At 31.3% G+C, this 22,747-nt stretch overlaps 1 protein-coding gene across 1 annotated transcript; it reads right to left on the bottom strand.

Moving 5' to 3' along the window:
• Positions 1-900: 900 nt before the first annotated feature.
• On the bottom strand, positions 901-21,703 carry LOC132737760 (cilia- and flagella-associated protein 69-like). Its single transcript, XM_060725102.1, has 21 exons — positions 21,400-21,703; positions 19,382-19,444; positions 18,945-19,010; positions 18,185-18,371; positions 17,687-17,785; positions 17,180-17,332; positions 16,848-17,025; positions 16,187-16,362; positions 15,691-15,812; positions 15,100-15,319; positions 13,850-14,018; positions 7,809-7,890; positions 6,879-7,071; positions 5,296-5,433; positions 4,968-5,044; positions 4,142-4,339; positions 3,576-3,662; positions 3,117-3,181; positions 2,337-2,379; positions 1,547-1,678; positions 901-1,069 (listed from the first exon to the last, which is right to left on the bottom strand). Exons 1-20 carry the CDS (start codon positions 21,520-21,522, stop codon positions 1,553-1,555), a joined length of 2,565 nt encoding a protein of 854 aa, XP_060581085.1. The 5' UTR covers positions 21,523-21,703; the 3' UTR covers positions 901-1,069; positions 1,547-1,552.
• Positions 21,704-22,747: the final 1,044 nt, after the last annotated feature.

The raw sequence follows: 22,747 nt of genomic DNA, 5'->3' as shown, positions 1-22,747 counted from the left end.
CAATGTAGCAGAATCTTTTGAACAATTCTATGCTGAGAGAATACAAGGGAAATTCATAAAATTTGACCTAATGGCTTCAATGGAGAAATTGTTTGAAAAAAAGATGATGGACAGATTGTCATAAAAAAAAACTTGCCTTGAGCACAGAAGGAAGAACAAACTCATTTTCATTATGGATGGAATGTTTTATTTTTTCATGTTGCATATCACGATAGAATGTTTACAACAGAGGTCAATGTATACATATGTCATCACTTTAATACCTTATACTGTAACATACCTAGAACTTTGTCTTACATTGTTGCAAACCATGTTTCCTTTTAACCTATGCAACAAATGATAGACGTTTTGACAAAACTTTTTAAAAAGCAATATAACATAATATCATATCACAGAAAATAAGCTGGTATTTTATGCACTCTTGCTTAATAAATTCATTTTAGAAAATGCATGGAAGCTCTAATACTTTTCACACATACCATCCAATGGAAAACATTGTACATGTAACAACATGATTATCCCATAAGTCCTGTACACTTATATATAATTAAATTGTTGTTTTTTTTCCCTATAATTCAAGTTCATGTTAAGTTGATGCCATCTTACTTTCAAATTATTGTAAAATAATGTATTAAATTCAAACATATTGTAACAATTTCAATATTTTTTCTCTGTCATACAATTTTTCAGGAAAAAGAACAAGTAAGATGAAGACATTATAATGATAAACATTTAATCTTATAATCACAGAATTTTTTAAAAGAATCACAGACATTGAAAACAGCCTAAAACTTCTAGAGATTATTCACCAAGCACTCAAATTTTCAAGTACAAATTCCAGTTCTCTTGAATGTGAAAAATACAACATAATTAAGGCAATTTTATTTATACAATATAATGTAATTTATAAAACTGTTAACAGCATTAGACATAATAAAACACAGATTGGAATCACAAACACATGAATGATATGAAGATCCAATATATCTAGCAGCTTGTATGATGTATAAATATTGTTAGTTTATCCCTTTTTTATATAAAAACAATCACAGAATCCATCATCATTCATCTGAAAATAGTGAAACATGTTGATAATATAAATATTGTAAAAAAGTGGTATTTCTATACATTAATTTTAAAGATTGATACCCAAAGCAAATATTTTTTTATAAATCTTACTTGATTATTAAATATTCTACATTGGAAATCTTACCACTAAAACAGCTTTTTATCAGGTTTATTTTCTATAACTGCTGTTTCTAGTTATGATAATAGGCAAGATCCGAAGGGCAACAACATTCAGAAGAGAAATATTTGGTTGTTGATATTATGACAGACTAAATTTATATTAGAACCTTACTTTGGAAAACTGATTCCGTTGTTGTACAGAGCTGATTTATCTCTACAGAGGGTTTCTCAGCAGAGGTATTTAAACTTTACTAGAAAGGAAAGAATCATCTGAATGTGTCCAGAAATCACGCAACTAAAATTAACAAACAATATAAACATTTCTTTTATCAAAACTATATCTTTTTAAAACACTTACTACAGACTATGCTGGCTGTTTGTTTACTCTGCGGACCTTTCTAGTGCCTGTCATAGGATCATACTTGGATAGTGGTCCACCAGTGAGTTCCAGAGGTGTACTATCAATGGTGACATTTCTACTACTGAATGCCTGTAAACAAGAGAAATGTTAACTGATGTATACCTATTTAATTTTGTAATTTTATTTACAATAACACTCATGCAGGTTTGTATAATATTCAAAAACATGAGCAAATCAAATATTAAAGTAAACATATAAAAGAAATAGGTCACAGTGATGCTTTCACAAAACAAAAATAAATATATAACACAGAGGACAACAGTATAGATTTATGTTTATAATGTGATATATCATATATTAAAAACTAGTTTTTAGTATTTGTTCTACATTATTTAAAAAAAAAATAGGTAAAGATACTGTAAAGCACTAGACTATTATTACATTGTTTTCATATTGTGGTTGTTTTTACAAGTGAGAAAACAAAACATGAACATGTCTAACTCTATCTTATTTAACTAACATGAAAAGACTAAATCTTTCTTAGTAGAATAAACTGTTTCCTAACAAATATATAAGTTTGAAGTGAAGTTTAATGATTATTATGTGTATTTGCTATATGCTTCCATTTATATCTGTCAATTGTGATACTGTGGTATGATCTATATTATACAACAACTATGCTGCCAATTAACGGACAGATCAATAAAGATCTATACCTAAAATGGTAAATTTAAAGTTATTTAATTAGTCTTAAACAATAATTAAATTAAAATATTCATATACTTACTGTTGTTTTAAGATTGGGCACGTCTGTTTCGTGAAAGAAGTCACTGGAGAAAAGGAAATGAAACTCCATTAACAAAATACAAACAACATATGCAAAGCTAAAAACCAAAATAATAGGTATTGAGGAAATAACTACCTTATGATGAACTACATAACAAAAATGTTACAACAAAAGTTACCTAAACTATGAATTCAGTGCTGAATATTATGCTATGATTGTCAAAAAACTAAAAATAATTTCCCTTGGAACTCCTTTTTTTTCTTTTCTTTTTTTATAGTTTTTCTTCAAAAAGCCACTATCACTTTTTTCAAAGGTAGTTCAAGCATATAATATCAGGCAGGCACGTGTTCAGTTATCAAAATTTTAATTATCAAATTATTGTTAAAGGGAAGGGGACAAATGGCCTCACAGTTAAGGTATCTGTCACTCAACCAAGACTCAGTTGTGATTCATGTCAGACTTTTATCAAACATAGCTTCCTACTATGATGCTAATACTAAAAAGTTGCAAGGCTTGTTTCACAATCGAGGATTATTATAATATTTATATGTTTAAACAATCCGCCCTCAATATGTTAACATGAATACATCATAAAATATTATTGAATCAAGAAGATTAATTAGACAGTTCACTCATAACAATTGCTAAGATTTATGCTCAACATTGTCTAGGCTGAACAAATAGAGAAATCGAAAAATCTTCATAGTGTAGCAAAGACTCCTTAATTTGCCCATTTCCTGCTTTATCACTGAAGCAAATTATACACATATAACTACTTACGATGTTTTATATTCATTTGGTATTCTTGAGGCTTCAACTGAATAATCTTGACGCTCTTTGGCAGCCTACAATACAATATATCAATTGATAGCATGAATTTCTTATATTACTAGAGGACTATGAGGAAAACAAAAACACAATAATATAACAAATAAGGAAAACTATCTAGATTTTATGAACATGTACTTTTAAAGAAAATATGTAGATACAACAAAACATCTTTCCTGTTTTTACCTGTTAACCACAGTTAATATACCTTTGATACCAAGAAAGATGAAGACTAAGTTTGTAATTCTGTTACATTTTCATTTATTCCAAACTGTATGTCCTTACAAGTAAACAATACTTTCAATTTAAAGTACCAAGCATAAAATGTTCTTCTTTCCCTGTTTAAACATTTCACTTAAAATATATTAAGCTGGTGTTGTACATGTCTACAGAGATATAAAAGTTACAAACCTTAAGAAGTTCATAGTTTGATGTCCTGGCAACATAATCAGAGAAGTCATTCAGTTGTTTCTCTTTCTGTCTGTAGTTTTCTCTAATCTGTAACAAAGAAACATATCCTCTATTGATACAAACTATTCCAACTGCCAAACGCCAGGTTAATTTAGTTCATACTAATTACATTCATAGTTTTTTTTTTATCATAGGATATAGTGTAAAACCATGTAGAAAAGAGAATTGGCACAAGTGAATTGTAATTTAATACTTCTGATAAAATATGCGCAATGGTAAACTCTACACCAGTCTTTTGCTAACAATTTAATAACAATAAGTAGCTATTACCGGTTATTAATTGAGTGGGGACTAGGGAGGGAGGACAACTTGTGGTCTGCAGATATAGTGTTGCACACCTTATTTTCATCAGAAATTTGTCATGCCTGGGATTCAAACTTCCTGAACCCATAGTATGTTACAATGAATACAAATTCTTAAATACCTGAATTTCTTGTTAATGAAAATCAAAATAAAATTGTCACTTATCATAAAATGAAAATAATTTTCTTAAAACCCATTTATACCTCAGCATAAAACTCTTGTTCATTGAGCACATCCTGACTTTGCTGGGCCTCCAGTAATTCTTGTTGAGTTCCAGCCACAATCTCTGCACGGTTCTCTATCGCACGAGAAATGGCTTCAACTGCCTCCATATCTGGTGTTGTTGGTCTGACCTTTTCCTGATCTAACTCTGACAAGATCTCTGTCCACACCTCACCCATCTACAACATAAAATACATATGATTTAAGAGAACACTGCTTATACCTCATCCATCCCCAGATAAATCCATTCCTGATATTCTAGAGTTGATATTTTTTATTGAGGTCAAACAATAATCATTTCATCAAGTGTAACTTTTATGTAATGACAATTTCAAAGATTCCTTATATTTTGTCATTACTTGTCTTTACAGTTTAAATGATTTATAAATGAGAAGTGAAACAATCCCATGACATTAAGCTCATCTGTTCTTAGTGTTTGAGCACAAATCAAGAGCAATGTACCTTCACCAAGGGAAACATTTCAGCAAAAATCTCACAAAGGGAAACAATTCAGCAAAAATCTATGCAAGAGTTATAGATACAATTTCAATAATGATATACTAAGAGTATCCAATATGGTGTCAGACTGGTCACAGATTTACATGTAAGCCTGTCTCAATACTGGTACTTTAATGCTGCTAGCGATTTCAATCAATATACATGTGACAGTTTAAATCCCAAGGGAGATTTTTTTCCAATTTTTCAATTAATATTACTGATTTTCAAATTTTTTTTTCTGTAAAAGTATGAATATATGAATATTCAGCAACATTCTATCACTTTTTTTCCCCAAGAAATACAACTGACCTTGAAGTCGAGGTATTTTTCAATGACAGTAAGAGTAATGTGGTCTTCAACAGTCAACCCAGGTAAATCTGTAAACCCTGTAATGATAAAAACAGACTCAATGTAAATAAAGCACATTTTCAAGTGCTGATGCAAACAATATAAAATCCAGTCTCATATACAAGAAAGTATTTTCCTTATCTTTAGTGAGGTCAAAACCAACATTTACTAAAATCTTACAGTGCATATATGGAACAGCAATTGTTGTGCATAAATAAGCAAACCATGTCACGGCAACTTTTTGCAAAGTTTAAAGCACATAGAATATTGAAGGTAACTAATTGTTTACCTATTTTACAATAAAGAGAGTATATTTTTGCCCGCATGTTTTCCGACACATCAACAATGGCTTGAGACATGCAATTGGCTGGCAGAGGTATTACACCTTGACCCTCTTGTAATTTTCCCATCAATGGTCGCCTTACATCTGAAAAAAAACATTGCAGAACTTTGAAAACAAGCAATTATCATAGTATTGCAAGCAATCCATAAGTCCCCTACCGGTTAGAACCCCATCAACATTCTGAAGGGCCACTGGCCATTCACTAATGTTTCAATTTTTCTCTATTTTAAGTAAATTTGTTGGAAAAGTTCTTTAAAAGTTATCACAGGAAACAGTTTTTATGAACAGACAGACAGACGGACTGAAGGACACTCTAAAGTTAATATTTGAAACATCCCTGTTACCAAAATTGAACATTTTAAAAAGCAAAATTCTTAAAGAGGAGATATTTCTCTAGAATTAAAGATGCAATTTCATAAAAATTTCAGCTCTTTTTGACTAATCACAAATAGTGTTATATTTGCCATGTTTTAAGCCTATTTGTTGCCAAGGCAACCAATATTTTTTCAAAATAGGAAAAACAGATAAGACATGCATAATCTCAAGACTGCCATCTACCCATATGTCAAGTTTCATAAAAATATTTCCAGTACTTTTTGAGTTATCACTGGATTCAGTTTATGTGTAAAATTTGCCATATTTTCAGTCTATGTGTTGCCATAGCAACCAGAATTTTCAACATAGGAAGAAAAGAAAAAGACGTGCATAATCTCCAGACTGCCATCTACACATATTACAAGTTTCATAAAAATATTTCTATTACTTTTTGCGTTAACACTGGATCCAGTTTATGTGTAAAAATTGCCATATTTTCAGTCTATTTGTTGCCATAGCAACCAGAATTTTCAACATAGGAATAAAAGAAAAAGACGTGCATAATCTCCAGACTGCCATCTACCCATATTTCAAGTTTGATAAAAATATTTCCAGTACTTTTTGAGTAATCACTGGATCCAGTTTATGTGTAAAATTTGACATATTTTCAGCCTATTTGTTGCCATAGCAACCAGAATTTTCAACATAGGAACAAAAGAAAAAGACGTGCATAATCTCCATACTGCCATCTATCCATATATCAAGTTTCATAAAAATTCTTTCAGTACTTTTCAAGTTATCGCGGGATCCAGTTTTGTGGACGTACGGACTGACGGACAGACAGACGGACGGACAGACGGACGGACAGACAGACAGACGGAGGGTAAACCTAAAGTCCCCTCCGGTAAACCGGTAGGGGACTAATTATTTCTTTTTTATTTATATACCAGAATTATTATTATTGTTCCACTAATAAATTCTAAATATGCATGCAGCTATAGTATGTCATTTATGAAAATACAGAATTATGATTAAAATGCTGTTTTATAAAATCATGTTTCTCTCTGAACTCTGAAGTATCTGAAACACTAATAATAAATCTTAAATAAGTGTTGCCCATGTAAAAAATAAAGTTGGAATAAAATCCGTAATATATAATACAATTTCTCTAAAAAATGTCACATCAATGTTTCAATAAAAATAATAAAACCTACCAGAAATAGCGCCATTTGGGTCTCGTTTAACACCAATTTCTCTTTCTTCATTTCTCCAAATTTCACAGAAAAGGTGAGCAGCGGAGATGTTCTCATGACCTCTCCAGGTCAGTACATGATGGACAGTCTTTGGATTCTCACATAAATCCAGGAGACAACCTAGTATCAGGTTATCCATACCTTTTGGACATTGCTAAATAAAAAGAATAATGTTTTACTGTATGCAGAATTTATTTTAGGTTATTTAGTATATTTTAGGAAGCTGAAAGCTTATAGACAACTAGTACTGATCAATAAATGTAAAGTCTCTTGCTAAAAAAAAAACCAAAAACAATGGCTTGCCACTAAATACGGGTTGAACCCACACAATTAGCGCACCTTAGATTACTAGACTGATGTGTTAACCACATAGTGATGATTTATACATACCGGTATGATGTATGTAAATTATCATATCATACAGAAATGTATCATTGTTTAAAGTTAAAATTGTAAAAATGAAAACCAGAACCATGAATTTATAATTATTTTAAACAGTTTTATATAGAAAAAGACAGGTATCATGATATAATAAAATCCTAATTTTCAAGAATAACCAATAAAACTTTTACACATGTAAACAAGTCTAATTAAGTGAAATAAAATGTTGAAAATGGAAAAAAAAAACATTATTTGACAGGTCATTTTTATACTTAACATGACTGTGTAATATAAACAGATATGTAATGGTTTCATTACATTGAGAATAAGTGAATATCAAATATATCTCAATGGAGCGAGGGGATGGGGAATAATCAAAATGAAGTTATATGCTGAGAAACAATTTAATACAGAGTATAAAGTGAAGTGTGAAGTGGGCAGATAGATTATTATCAAATACTATATTTTATCTAACAATTTACTTTATATAAAGTTGAATAAAATAATTACCTGTAAAAGGTCAATAAGCAGGAAAACTCCTTCCTTCTCTAGAAAATAATCTTCTGTTGCATAGCAACCAACAATAGCACACCTGTAAAACATTTATACAATATACACTAGCAGCCATAAATAACATGTCTGAAATCTGTTGATAAAACAAACATAACTAGAAATGTGTCCATAGGACACGGATGCCCCCAAAAAGAATAATGTTTTACTGTATGCAGAATTTGAGCCACGCTATGACAAAACCAACTTACTGCGTTTGCTACCAGCATGGATCCAGACCAGCCTGCGCTTTCGCGGATCAGGATCCATGATGTTCGCTTACAAACCATATAACAAATAGAGAATCTGATGGCCAACAGCATGGATCCTGATCAGACTGCGCGGATCCATGCTGGTCGTAAACCCATTATTTGGTTTGTTTTTGGGAGTTTCATTTTTTTTAGGTTTTTTATTTATTTTTGGGAAAGCTAAAGGGCTTTTTAAAAGACAACTAGAAATTTTGATCAAAAATGTAAATTTTCTTGTTTAAACAAAACAAAAAAAAGGGCCCTTTAAACATAAGGGTTTTGAACCCATACAACTAGTGCACCTTAGATTAATAGACTGATGTGTTAACCACATAGTGATGATTTATACATACTGGTATGATGTATGTAAATTATCATATCATACAGAAATGTATCATTGGTAAGTTAAAAGTGTAAAACCATGAATTTAGCATTATATTTTATAGCATTAATTTATTTTTAAAGTTTGTCCGGACTACTTCTCTTATACCACTAATGCAATTTCAATGAAACTTTACAGGATTGATCTGTAGCTCAAGTCCTTGCGCATATTGCACAGGTTTTCCCGTTGAATGATTTTTGGCTGAGTTATGGCCCTTTGATAACAAGAGCACCGCTAGGCGGAGCATTATATGCCCGAAAGTGTTTTTTTTTTTTTAGTAAGGATGAAGCATTTGTAAGACATGGAATTCGCTGTTCATCCTATAAAATTTACAGCTGTAGGTTGATTAATACTTAAGTTATTAATAATGACCTTAACCTTTGACCTTGTGACCCCTAAATCAATAGGGGTCTTCTACCCTTATACAGACAATCATCCTAAGAAGTTTGAATATTGTGGGCCAATTGGAACTTTAATTATGCTCTAGAAACTGTTTTCAGTATTAAGGTAAAAGTGACTTTGACCTTTGACCTTGTGACCCCAAAATCAATAGGGGTCTTTCTGCCCAATATGGACAATCATCCTATGAAGTTTGAATATTGTGGGCCAAATGGAACTTACGTTATGCTCCGGAAACTGTTTTTGCGTTTTAAGGTAATTGTGACCTTGACCTTGACCTAGTGACCCCAAAATCAATAGGGGGTCTTTTTGCCCAATATGGACAATCATCCTATGAAGTTTGAATTTGTGGGCCAAATGGAACTTACGTTATGCTACGGAAACTGTTTTTTGGTTTTTAAAGGTAATTGTGACCTTGACTTTGACCTAGTGACCCTAAAAATCGATAGGGGGTCTTTTGCCCAATATGGACAATCATCCTATGAAGTTTGAATATTGTGGGCCAAATGGAACTTAAGTTATGCTCCAGAAACTGTGTTCAGTTTAAAGGATATAGTGACCTTGACCCAAGTCCTTTTGACCCCAAATCAATAGGGGTCTTCTACCTAATATGGACAATCATCCTATGAAGTTTGAACACTGTGGGCCAAATGGAACTTCAGTTACGGAAACTGTTTCCAGTATCAAGGTAATAGTGACCTTGACCTTTGACCTTGTGACCCCAAAATCAATAGGGGTCTTCTACCAAATATGGACAATCATCCTATGAAGTTTGAACATTGTGGGTCAATTGGAACTTAAGTTATGCTCTAGAAACTGTTTTCAGTATCAAGGTAATAGTGACCTTGACCTTTGACCTTGTGACCCCAAAATCAATAGGGGTCTTCTACCCAATATGGACAATCATCCTATGAAGTTTGAACATTGTGGGTCGAAAGGAACTTAAGTTATGCTCCAGAATCTGTTTTCAGTATCAAGGTAATAGCGACCTTGACCTTTGACCTTGTAACCCCAAAATCAATAGGGGTCTTCTACCTTATATGGACAATCATCCTATGAAGTTTGAACATTGTGGGTCAAATGGAACTTAAGTTATGCTCCGGAAACTGTTTTTAGTTTTAAGGTCATAGTGACCTTGACCTTTGACCTTTTGACCCCAAAATCAATAGGAGTCTTTTACCCAATATGGACAATCATCCTATGAAGTTTGAACATTGTGGGCCAAATGGAACTTAAGTTATGCTCCGGAAACCAAATTGCTAACGGACAGACAGACAGACAGACAGACAGACAGACAGACATACGGACGCCAGGGGTATAACATAATATGCCCTTTCGGGCATATAAAAAGATGTTTTTTTCTGTGTGTTGCCAGATACACAAAAGCTTGTCCGGACTATTCCTCATAAACTACTGTTGCAATTTCATCCAAACTTTACAGGAATGATCAGTACCAAGTCTAGTTGTGCATAATGTCAGCATTTTCAGGTTTAATGCTTTTTGTCAGAGTTATGGCCCTTTAATAATTTTTATTTTTAAAGTTTGTCCAGACTACTTCTCTTATACCACTAATGCAACTTCAATGAAACTTTACAGGATTGATCTGTAGCTCAAGTCCTTGCGCATATTGCACGGGTTTTCTGGGTGAATGATTTTTGGCCGAGTTATGGTCCTTTGATGAAAAGGTGTTTTTTTCTGTGTGTTGCCAGATACACAAAAGCTTGTCCGCACTACTCCTCATAAACTACTGGTGCAATTTTATCCAAACTTTACAGGAATGATCAGTACCAAGACTAGTTGTGCACTGTCCGTCTGTTTGTCCGTCTGTCACAAAACTTGTCCCAACATGAAATTGGCCATCATGAGGCGACCAGGTGAACACTGATCGCTCTTGTTATACACAACATGACTGTGTGATATAAAAGATATGTAATTGTTTCATTACATTGAGAATAAGTAAATATCAAATATATCTCAATGGAGCGAGGGGATGGGGAATAATCAAATAAAGTCATATGCTGAGAAATGATTCAATACAGAGTAGAAATGATTCAATACAGAGTATAAAGTGAAGTGTGAAGTGGACAGATAAATTATTATCAAATACTACATTTTATCTAACAATTTACTTTATATAAAGTTGAATAAAACAATCACCTGTAAAAGGTCAATAAGCAGGAAAACTCCTTCCTTCTCTAGAAAATAATCTTCTGTTGCATAGCAACCAACAATAGCACACCTGTAAAACATTTATACAATATACACTGCATCCATAAAGAAACTTGACTGAAATCTGTTGATAAAACAAACACAAAAAATGTGCTCTCTCACAGTTAAGACTCAATACTGTTAAACTTGTATATTTTGACATTTAAATCCCTCTTTGCTTTAAAGTTTAAAATACAAAAAGCTTATTACATAAATTTGTTAGGATATGGGCAAAGTATAGGATTTCGAAAAATAAAACAAGCGTCATATCAACAAGAGCTGTCGGTAGGACAGCAACGCTCGACTATTCTTAGTGCTTGATAGTAAAAAAAATGCTTGATACAGTTACCTCCTCCTGTTTACAGGTTGGGGTCATGATGGTGAACAAGTGTGCAAAGTTTCAAAGCCATATGTCAATGGACTTTGAAAATATTTGAACTATTACAAAAACTTTAACGTAAATTCTAAGTCGAAAAAGGGGCATTATTCTGACAAAATGCTTGATAGAGTTACCTCCTCCTGTCTACAGGTTGGGGTCATGATGGTGAACAAGTGTGCAAAGTTTCAAAGCCATATGTCAATGGACTTTGAAAATATTTGAACTATTACAAAAACTTTAACGTAAATTCTAAGTCGAAAAAGGGGCATTATTCTGACAAAATGCTTGATAGAGTTACCTCCTCCTGTCTACAGGTTGGGGTCATGATGGTGAACAAGTGTGCAAAGTTTCAAAGCCATATGTCAATGGACTTTGAAAATATTTGAACTATTACAAAAACTTTAACGTAGATTCTAAGTCAAAAAAGGGGCATAATTCTGTCAAAATGCTTGATAGAGTTACCTCCTCCTGTCTACAGGTTGGGGTCATGATGGTGAACAAGTGTGCAAAGTTTCAAAGCCATATGTCAATGACTTTGAAAATATATTTGAACTATTAACAAAAACTTTAAAACGTAGCATTCCTAAGTCGAAAAAGGGGGCCATAATTCTGTAAAAATTGCTTGATAGAGTTCCCTCCTCCTGTCTAACAGGGTTGGTGTCATGATGGTGAACAAGTAGTGCAAATTTCAAAGCCATATTATGTCAACTGGACTTTGAAAATATTTTGAACTATTAAAAAAATTTTTAACATAAGGGGGTTACCCCGACCCCCGGACCTCGGGTGACAAACAAAGTTTCTACTTATTCTTATCGAAAAATTTCGAGTTTAAAAATAAACAAGTTCATTCCCCAAACACATTCAAGGGCCATTTTAAAAGAAGTCTGGGTGTCCAAGACCGTTTGTTGTTTAATTTTGGATTTGTTTTCAGAAAATTTGTACACACACATTCACTCCCCCCTTTCTCCAAAAAATTTCCTAAAACCAAGATTTTATTCATTTGTTTTTTTAAAAGTTTTTTGTAAAATGCAGGTGTCTTTTTGTCGCACCTTTCCCTTCTATCCTCAAAAATGGGGGGAATAGAAAGGGAAAAATTTTTTTCAGGAAAGTTTTTTTTCCCACTTTTTTTTGGGAAAAAATTATGTAAATTTCCTTTTTTTAAATTTGCCCAATAAATCCAATATTTCCATGCCAAGTATTAAATTTTTGGGCCATATGAAAGATGTTAGCTTTCCATAATCCTTCATTTATTACAAAACAGGGGAAACCAAGAAGCAATTTCCAAAATATTGATTGTTCAACATTTTAAGGAATATCTTTAAATTTTTTGAAAATATTTCCCTTAGTTTCAGGTTTTTAAAACCAGTTTATTCACTAAACTTCTTTTAATTTTTAAAAAAGGGATTAAGTTTAAAGCAGCATGCCCCAATGAATGCCTAAAATTTTTTTTAAAAAAATTTTAAAAAGTATTTAAAAATAAACATTGGGAAGTTTAACATTTTAAAGTAAATTACAAATTGCAAAAGCGAAATTTCAATTACGTTTAAAAATTTTCCAAAAAGAGGTCAAAAAATACAAAATACCTTTTTACTTTCCCCTTTGTAACGCAAAAAAGAAATTTTAATAATTTATTTAAAACAAAATCAGTTTTTATTCGCACAAAAGTATGTAAATTTAATTTAATTTAATATTGAATCTTTTTTCTTTTTTAAGATCCATATACATTTTTTTAAAAATTAAATTTCTTGAAATATTTTGGCTCATTTTGGGGGCCTGCAGCTTTAAGATAGAATCTCACCTTTTCTATGCATATCAAACCCTTTACAGAGACATGGGCAGTATCATCATCCCTATTTAGACTGCATTTCCAAAAAATCTTTTTTGCATCATCTTCTTTTGTTTCTTTTTTTTATAGCATTTTTTCAAAAAGGCTGCAAAAATGTTATTTAAACCCTCAAAAAATGTAAACAAAAAACCAAAAAAAATACTATAAGAAAGGAAGAGTTTAAAAAGTCTTTTGGTTTTCATTTAAAACCTATACTTTTAAATTTTAAAAACAGAAATTTAATAAAGGTAACACATTAATGTTATTAATATTTTGCATCTGATACCTGTGCAAGTACAGAAATATATCACAAGAAAACATTAGTTAATGAATGTTTTTATAAAATTGATGTGACAAAGTAAGAATTTATATGATAAAACTATTACCACTTTTTGATTGAAAGTTTGGTTGGATTTTGAGCTAAAAAATAGTGTTTCAATGTATAGAAAAAATGTAAAATATTAAAATCCTAAGGACTAATTAAATATATCAGACAGAAACTTGAAGAACATGTCTCTGAGGCATAAAAATATTCTAATTATGACCAGATTACTGAAATACATACTTATAATCTGATTGATAGCCCCCTGATCAGCGAGGTCCTGTAATGCTAGTTCATCTCCAGTAGATACTACACTACGTAAAACACGAAGACAGTAACGCATCTGTGCTCGCTTGTTACCACGGCCACCAACACCATGTATACTGTTACCATGACCTCCAAAATCCTCTACAATGATGGCAAAAAACAAAACTTTAAGGACTTTAATAGACTTCCATGATTGTTAGACAACGTTATTCATTTTTTTAACTAACCATGCTGGTTAAACCAATATTTGTATCATATGGAAAAAAAAACCTGTAGCAGTGACTCCCGCTAGTTACTAGAATCAACATCCCTGGATTGAAAGTTAGATATCTGCACAGTTACCATTTTATATCAATTTAATTAAGCAATGTCAATTTATATATTTTTGTTATCTCCTTAACTGAAATCATCATGTATATACATCATGATAATAATTAATATACGAAAAATTGCAAAGAAAATATTTTAAATAATTCTGGGCAATATAAGAAGAAATGATATATAAATTTAGGATCTACACAATCATTTACCTAATAAATGTAAAAGTATTTTTTGTATATAGAAACTATTAGTTATATAAATAATATATATAATAAATTTATTACAGCTCCAACAAATGCCTTTTTGACAAGATGTTACTATTTCATGACAGACATAAAAGAATATTGTTTCCACACTATTAATTTAGATAATCATTATAAATACTTAACCATAACCAACTTAAAACTATTTACAAACAAAATGATTTATTCAAACTAATGTGCCTGTACCATTTGAATGTATGTACAAAGAAAATTAATCAAAAATCTACAACATAACCTTTGCTTATTGCTAGAAAAATATCCTGTGCCTTAAAAAAATGTTTACAAATACCAACATGTCACTTCTTGTTGCAAAATATTTTGAAATCATAAAAGTTCTACAAAATATTTTCCCATAAAACCGAAGTATTATAATATATAAAATTGCTACATTAATTTACCAGCGTTTTCATCAAACATGCTAAAACTGATCATAGACATGTCTCTCTTATATGTGTATGTTACTGAAAATAAATAATGACCATATTTCATACGTCTTACACAAACACATAACTGTCCTCTAGCAGAAAAAAACATACCATTTATTGCAACTTCATATCACAGTAAAATGAACACGAAAACCTTCAAATTATTCTCTTTACATTTTGACTTCATAAAAAATGAATAAATTGTATTGATACCTGCTCCCACACACCATTCCAGTAACAGTAGGATTCTAGTACTGCCCTGTACTGTCATATAATCCTCTAACATCTTCGGGCATAGAGCACATAAACATGACATGGCTTGAAGTTGTAGTTCCTCAAATTGTGCTGGTGTCCATTCCCTGGGGCCAGACTGACTCTCATTGGCTCTCACAAATGAAAACAGAGCCAACATCAAATGACCCTCTGATAATATCTGGAACAAAGACAAAATAATATCTTTAAGACAGTTGTTTCTATAGAGTCTAAAAAAATAAACAAAACATCTTCAATTTAAAAAAAAAATCCAAAATATTTTCAAACTCTAGTTTTACTTTAATTCAAATATAGACTTTAAAACTTTCAGTTTTGAACTGGACTTTTTAATCAATGGTGTGTGTACATTTTAGAAAATAGCCTGCGTCATCATGCAAGGCATAAAAGGCCTAAATGATCTTAACTTAACGTTAATTAGGAAATATACTCATATACTTAAACCATTAGAAATCAAAATGACTTCAGACTGAAAAAAACAAACTTTTGTATTTCAGCATAATAATTTATTTATGTAACAACTACAAGACTTACAGGTAAAACTGTAGATTCTTTACTCAATGTAACCATGATATTAAACAGCATTTTCTTCAACTCAAAGTCTTCATGATTCTGCATCAACTTCAAATGTTTAACCAAAGCATTATGGCTTTTTACTGTAAGAAAATAACACATATGTAAAATTCAAGATATTAATTATTAAGCTGCCTTCCCATCTATATATCCCATATATAAATGTATTTATAAAGATTGACACTAGACATTTTACAAGCACCATCCCTCTATCTTAAAGCATGCAGCTTTAAAAAGACTTGTCTATCTTTCAATCGAAACAAAACCATTCATCATTTTTAGGGATTTTTTTAAGTAAGTACTGCCTGGGGCACAAGTTTGTTGGCTGATCTTGGTCTACACTGGTGGCATGGGTAGAATCTGTTGCTGACAGCAGGCTGAAGGTTAATGACTTTTTTTTCATAACTCTATTGAATTACCGAGATGAAGTGAAAAAGCAGAATACATAAATACATACCTTCTTGAAAGGTTGCAAACAAGACTAATTGTTTAGCAAATCCTGTCTCGACAAATGGTGCATCAGGACATTTGCTTGCTACAATAGACGCAAGGACAAGTAAATCATTTCTCAACTGTCTGTCATAATGACTGTAGCCTTGTGTTAATTGGTAGATAAATGCATCACGAAGTTGACTGAAAAAAAAAATAAAGATGTACCAATGCTTTTACAAAACTCAGAAGTGTAGCATACCCTCAAAATACATTTAATTATGGATTTATTTCATCAAGAACCTCATATGAAGAAAGTAACATGTAATGCACAACTTCAAGACAATAATCTTTGTGTTCCCACTTGACTCGCAGATTACTAAAATTTTCATAGGAGGTGCCTAGGTTTGGAATGACTTGACTAATTTCTGTTAGCTATGATAAGGTACATGTACGTTATTGAAAGAGAGATGACCTAGTGGTTAAGGTATGTGTCCTTCCATAAAAGACATAATGAGTTCAAGTCCTACTTTAGTCCTCTAATAACACAAATTCTGATCAGTTCAAGTAAAACAAACTTTAGAGTGGTCCAAATAAACTTAAAGCTTTCATCACATCCCACCTAAAATAAACTATAACTTAGGTCATGTAAATTGCAGTATAAATGTATATAAGGAAGGCACTTATACCTGATACATGTAAGGTTATTTAACTGTGAAGTTAAGGTAGCTTGATCTCCTTTCTCTAGCAAGTTCCATAAAATATCTGATGAGCGAAACAAAAGCTGTCCCGAGGGGTCGACATCCATTAAACGTGAACAGATACGATGTGCAGCATCTGCGCGTAGCATTGCCTCGCATATCTTCGCTGAAATATCAAAGTATTCTTCATTGTAACAAAATACATTTAGAAATACTGGAAATCGAATACTAAGAAAGAAAATAATTGAAATAATATGTAAAGTAATTAAAACATACATTTATTTTACTTCCAAAATCCTATACATAAAGTAAATTCTTACCAGATGTTTTAGAGAATTTCTGAAGCACATTCAGCACAGCTAGTTTGACTGGTAAATCTGTCTCCAGCAAGGTCAGGGATTTCACTAAAGTCTCTGCAATATCACTGTTCTCTACTACTTTTTGGTTGTATTGTATTGTTGATGCTTTGTGATCTATAAATATATTTTTTAAAAATCACGTAGGCCGAGAATTTTGACATCAAAACTATGACAAATTGTAACAATTGATTGCTCTTTTATCAATCATCATTGCTAATTAATAAGGTAATGTTGATAAAATATAAAAACTTATTAAAACAGTATCAAAGGTGTAAAATCAAATTATGTTAGACAGATATTAAAATACTTGTACCTGAAAACTGGTACAAGTCAGATATCAAAATCTTATTTAAAAAAAAATTTGCTGTAATTTCAGTGATATCAAGCTGTTAAAAAAAAGACATCATTCTGGAGTTATAAACATGTTTTAAAGTCAACAAAGTGATTTTGAAAATCATGGATACTTACACTGAACTTCTTGGTTAGCTGGTGTTTCTGAATAAAAAGCTAATAATGTGTCGCAGATTTGTTTCCTCACTTCCACTGAAACCACTCGCATTAAATAACCTGAAATTAACAAATAAAATTTCTCAGATACCATTTTAACTTTACACAATTGAGCACAACATTGGAATTTAGGTGAATATTTAGAAGTCTTTGAAGATGCAGACAAACAAGCAAGAGAGAACTTTTATAAGACATGAGATTTTTATGTCAATACTTTTTACAAGTTGAATTATAAACCAAATCTACTATCTGATAACAAATATAATCATAACTGGAGAATTTGTAACTACATACGGAATAAAAAAAATTTAGTTTCCTACAAAAGGTAAGTTGACAGTTAACTGTCAATAATAGAAAGTCTACAACATACTGTCTCACCATACTAATTATGTTCCAAATGTTCAACATAGATATATTATACATAAGTTCTAACAAATGAACAAACATCTGCATACATACCAAGCTGAGAGATTGACTCTATCACAATCTGTTCATATATAAGTTCATCAGAAGATTTCTCCTTTAAGAAAGGCAGGCTGCAGATCTTCAGTATATCAACAATGAATTGTTCATATCGAGGTTGTTCATTGACACGATCAGCACATACATTCAATATTTTGAATACCTGAACTAAATCTTTCATTGGCTGTGAGTTGAGTTAAGTTTCAATATTTCAAACAATAATTGAACTTTCTGATAAAAGTTTATTTTTTATGAATATTTAAGAAATGCTCAAACTAGTGAAAATATTCTAAAGTGTTCAAATAAAGAAATTTTCATTTGAGGCATTTATATCCTACAGAAATTGTCTATCATCTGTTTGAATTGGCTATAATATACTTTACAAGTAAACAAAATAAAATAGTGATAAAAAATTTAAAGTCAGTCATTTTTTCCCATAAAAAAAAACATGCAAACTTACCCTGATACACAACACATTACTACTGAATACTATCAAACTATGTATTTACTTTAAGTGCTACGCCAAATAAAAGTTTTGATGATTGAGATTTAGTTACTTAATAAAAAAATGTGTCTGAGTATAAAGCGATGTTAACTGTAGGAAATATCCATCAGAGCATTTATAGATTTTTATTAAATGAAACTAAGTCCGCTATCACAAACAGTAACACTACTTTTATGATAGATTGTTAGATATCAACATTTATACAACATTTCACAAGAGATTCATTATTTTTAAAATGAGATTTAAGGATACAAATCCTTTTGGATAATGTCTCAGCAGTCGCTGTAATGCATTTACATGTCTGTCATACAGCATAGCCTGAAAAACGAAGTGAAGTTTAATTTTGATAGATAATAATAGTATCAATACAGTCATAGTCTCTATGGCAATTTTTCCGTGTCCAATTTAAAAGATGTTATAAGGTAACATTCAGTCAAAACATAATGCATTAATTAAATTTACTGATATATTGTAGTATTCAAAAATATTTACCTAAGCAATAAACAGATAAACTGTAAACTTTGCAATATGCAATTTTGCAGCAATTATGCATTAATATTACTAAACTAATAAGCAGGGTTCTGACAAGAATTGTGTATTTTCTTTAGTATATGTTGCTACTCGATCCTAGCAATGAGTGACAAATGGCATTTTTAACTTATGTATAAGTAATAAAAGAATAAACTTACAGAATGTGGATCTGTCAGCAACTTCACTACTCTGTTAAGATTCATTGCCACCAACTTAGATCCCTGAAATCAAATAAATACATATCACTTTATCTTTTATTATTATAATGGCATTTTATATAAATGTTTAACATTTTGATTGATCAGCTATCAGTATTAGCTAACATAAGACTGCTTATCTACTTCTAGTCTGTAGACGCTTGTCTCAAATTTTATTAGTTTCCAGTTATAAATTAAATAAAATTGTTTTTTTTTGAAAATTTAAATATACAAAATGACCTTTCCTCAAAATTGTATTTTTTCTATTTATTATCATACAATAAATTGATTGAAACATCTTTGTTTATGTTGTGTTTACACTTATATGTTTGAATATTTTATGACTGAAGAGTCTGACAGTCAAATATTATGGTGATTTGCAATAAAGCATGGTTTTTAAATAAAATTTCTTTATATTCTTTTATAATCAATTTCTTAATTTGATTTTATTGCTCCTAAACATTGTTTTGTGTTGACAATATTTACAAGAACATTGAAGTTGAAAATTCTGATGTTAAGTGCATTACCCAACTTCTTTCACTAGCTGTAGACCACTCAGGATTTCAGCATATCAAGCCATTATCTGATTTTAAAATAGATCTAAGTTATATATATGTCACGGTTCAGTGAAAGTGGCTGGATAGCTCTGACAGAGCCACAGTACAGTATTCTGAGGGTCCAGATTTGAGTCATATATGGTCAGGCTGCACATTTTTTTCTCACCCTGTGACATTGTTATATCAACATATAGATCTGCCCCGACACATGGTACTGTAGTGAGCACAATTTCCATACCCCAAAAACCATAACAGACCTCAAACACATGTGTCAGCATAATCGGAATTAAACATATACTCGAACCCCATGATACCGGTGACTCCACGGTACCGGTATATTCACAAATCTCGCGATATTTTTGTCAACACCACCTACCGAGTGTTTATATTGGCATGCTCCCAGTAATATTGGCTATTTCAAAGTTTTAAAACATTTTCATGAGTTTCTGAAGGAAATATTTCACATATCCTACCTTATTTTTATTTTACTATCCTATTTTTCCATTGCATAAATTAGTCTCTCTACAAAACACATTTTTTTTCCAAGAAAAATAAAAACTGACAGGTGCTGACGTCATTCAACCTCCATTACATGTCACTTGACCTTTTGAACATCATTTTTGGCGGGAAAAAATTAATCTATGGAAAGCCATTAGTGCATATAAAATAGTTTATGAAAATTAAAAAGTCAGTTTCATTCAGTCTTTTAAGGGAGCCTGTGTAAAGTGCCATATTTGATGTTTTATCTTCATCATATAGAAATAAAATTGATTCAATGATACAAAAGGACCAGACAATCACAACAACACTAAAATTAAGTGAGGGGGATTTTTGAATCCAGCCACATGGTATAATAATATACACCTGTCATTGGGAGAAAAAGATTCTAAAACAGAGATCCTTGGTGTCATAATGACTGTCATAATATTATGAAACACACTTATATGTTTTTTAGCTTTTTCGAATATAAAGAATTTTTACAGAATGCTAAAATGAAAAATTTTTGTGCCATTATATCATGCTGCAATGCTCATAAAAATTTAAGCTACATTTTTTAGCAGTGCAACCGTAGCATTAAGAGTCTGTTTAAAATGACTATAAATTAAATGGTCAAAAACCAGTTATTACATTCGAATGAAACAGATTTTAAGTAATCACAAACTTCGGGAAAATGTTAATTACAGGTTTGAAATTCAATGCAAAAGGTTTTCCTTCATTTTTTCAATCAGTAAATTTTTTAATTGAAAAAGATTGAAAAAATATGTACATACAATCGTGACGAACAATGGGCCTAACTAGATGTTCAGTTTGGAAAGAAACTAGCTGTCAAATTTCAAGGTCTATCTAACTTTAAAAGTGTGAAATGTATGTGAAACAATTATCAAAAAGTGTTTGGTTGATGGTCCCTAATCATTAGCGCACCTGTAAAGCGCCAATGTCTTCGTCAGTGATGACATGTGTAACAACGGGCACTGTTGGTTTACTCTCCATCATTCCCGTTGAAGTTGCAAACTTTTCGGTTTGCATCGTCTGTAACGCTGCCATTATCTTTCTATTTAAAAAGAACAGAAACTTCTAAAAATACAGTATTTTCACTGATGTGCCTGTACAAATATATTAAAAAGACAGTTTGTGAATATTTAAGCCATTATTTTCTTTTTTATCCAAATCCAAAAATGACAACATCCGCCATATTTTATGCGTTGCTATGCGTTACGTGCATTATGGGAAGGAATCAGACGGGTTTAATTTTTAGGATACAATAATATATCTTTGACTTTGCTAATTATCGTTGTGGTCGTAAATTTTTTGAATATTAAAAAAAACTTCATTTACGAAAGGTAACATAATAATATTGATAAGTATCTTCATAGAAACCTTTCTTTGGTACATTATATGTTAGTTAAGGACAGAAATATATGATCAGTGCTTTGTAATATCTTTAAAAAAGTCAACCTGTAATTGAATAGCGGCTGCTCTTGTAAGGTTGTCGAAAAAAAAATATGACAAAGTTCCTTGTTCTACAATATTGTCGTATAATCTCCTAAATGACTGGTGAAAATGCTTTAAGTGAATTCTGTAAATATAAGCGAATATGACTACTTTAGGCATTACTTTTAGTTCCTATTGTCAGCTTCAAGTAGCTTTTAATTTCTTGTGACTACTTAAGAAAAAACATGCGCTGATGGGGTACTTCATTGCCAAAGAAAATAATATTTGAGGAGATTGGAAGCGCGAGTCGTCGCATAGAACTTCTAGAAGATAACTGCAAGCACGGATTTATATTTGTAATATAAATCCGTGCTGCAAGGCAAGTTGCTATCTTGTTAATGCTTTTTGTTATATGCTCTAAAATAGCTGCGATCTCATTGGTGCAACTGATAGCCAACAGAATAAATTATAAAATCATATTTACTGAGTGTAGTATCATATTCACTTTTCCCAACCTTAAATAGAATCAGGCTCATATTAAATGACCATACGGCAAGGACTATTAAATACGTATGAGTGAAACATATTCACTGGGTGTGCAATGTTACCATAGGCTGAATTGAATTCCCTATCTTAAATTAGAATCAGACTCATATTTAATGACCATACAAATATAAGCTGTCAATTGCTTGTATGTAAAACAAAATGTATTGATGAGGCATTTTGTTCTTTATGGCACAACTCGCAATGAGCTTCAATTTCAAAATTAACTTCTTAATTAACAATAATAGTTAAAAGTTACACCGCAATGATGAACTTTTTGATCACTCTTGTTAAA

Source organism: Ruditapes philippinarum, unplaced genomic scaffold (genome assembly GCF_026571515.1).
Source record: "Ruditapes philippinarum isolate M1 unplaced genomic scaffold, ASM2657151v2 ctg24_1_1_1_1, whole genome shotgun sequence".
NCBI classification, from domain to species: domain Eukaryota; kingdom Metazoa; phylum Mollusca; class Bivalvia; order Venerida; family Veneridae; genus Ruditapes; species Ruditapes philippinarum.
This window is presented reverse-complemented; position numbering and strand designations above follow the sequence as displayed.

What these genes read in the sequence shown, in the direction of transcription:
- LOC132737760 (XM_060725102.1), bottom strand. Translation starts at nt 21,522, where the DNA reads ATGGCAGCGTTACAGACGATGCAAACCGAAAAGTTTGCAACTTCAACG. An exon ending in GAAATTCTCTAAAACATCTG is followed by an intron (nt 17,026 to 17,179) that starts GTAAGAATTTAC and finishes TTGATATTTCAG; the next exon opens with CGAAGATATGCGAGGCAATG. An exon ending in TGCTTATTGACCTTTTACAG is followed by an intron (nt 7,072 to 7,808) that starts GTAATTATTTTA and finishes CTTTTTATTTAG; the next exon opens with CAATGTCCAAAAGGTATGGA.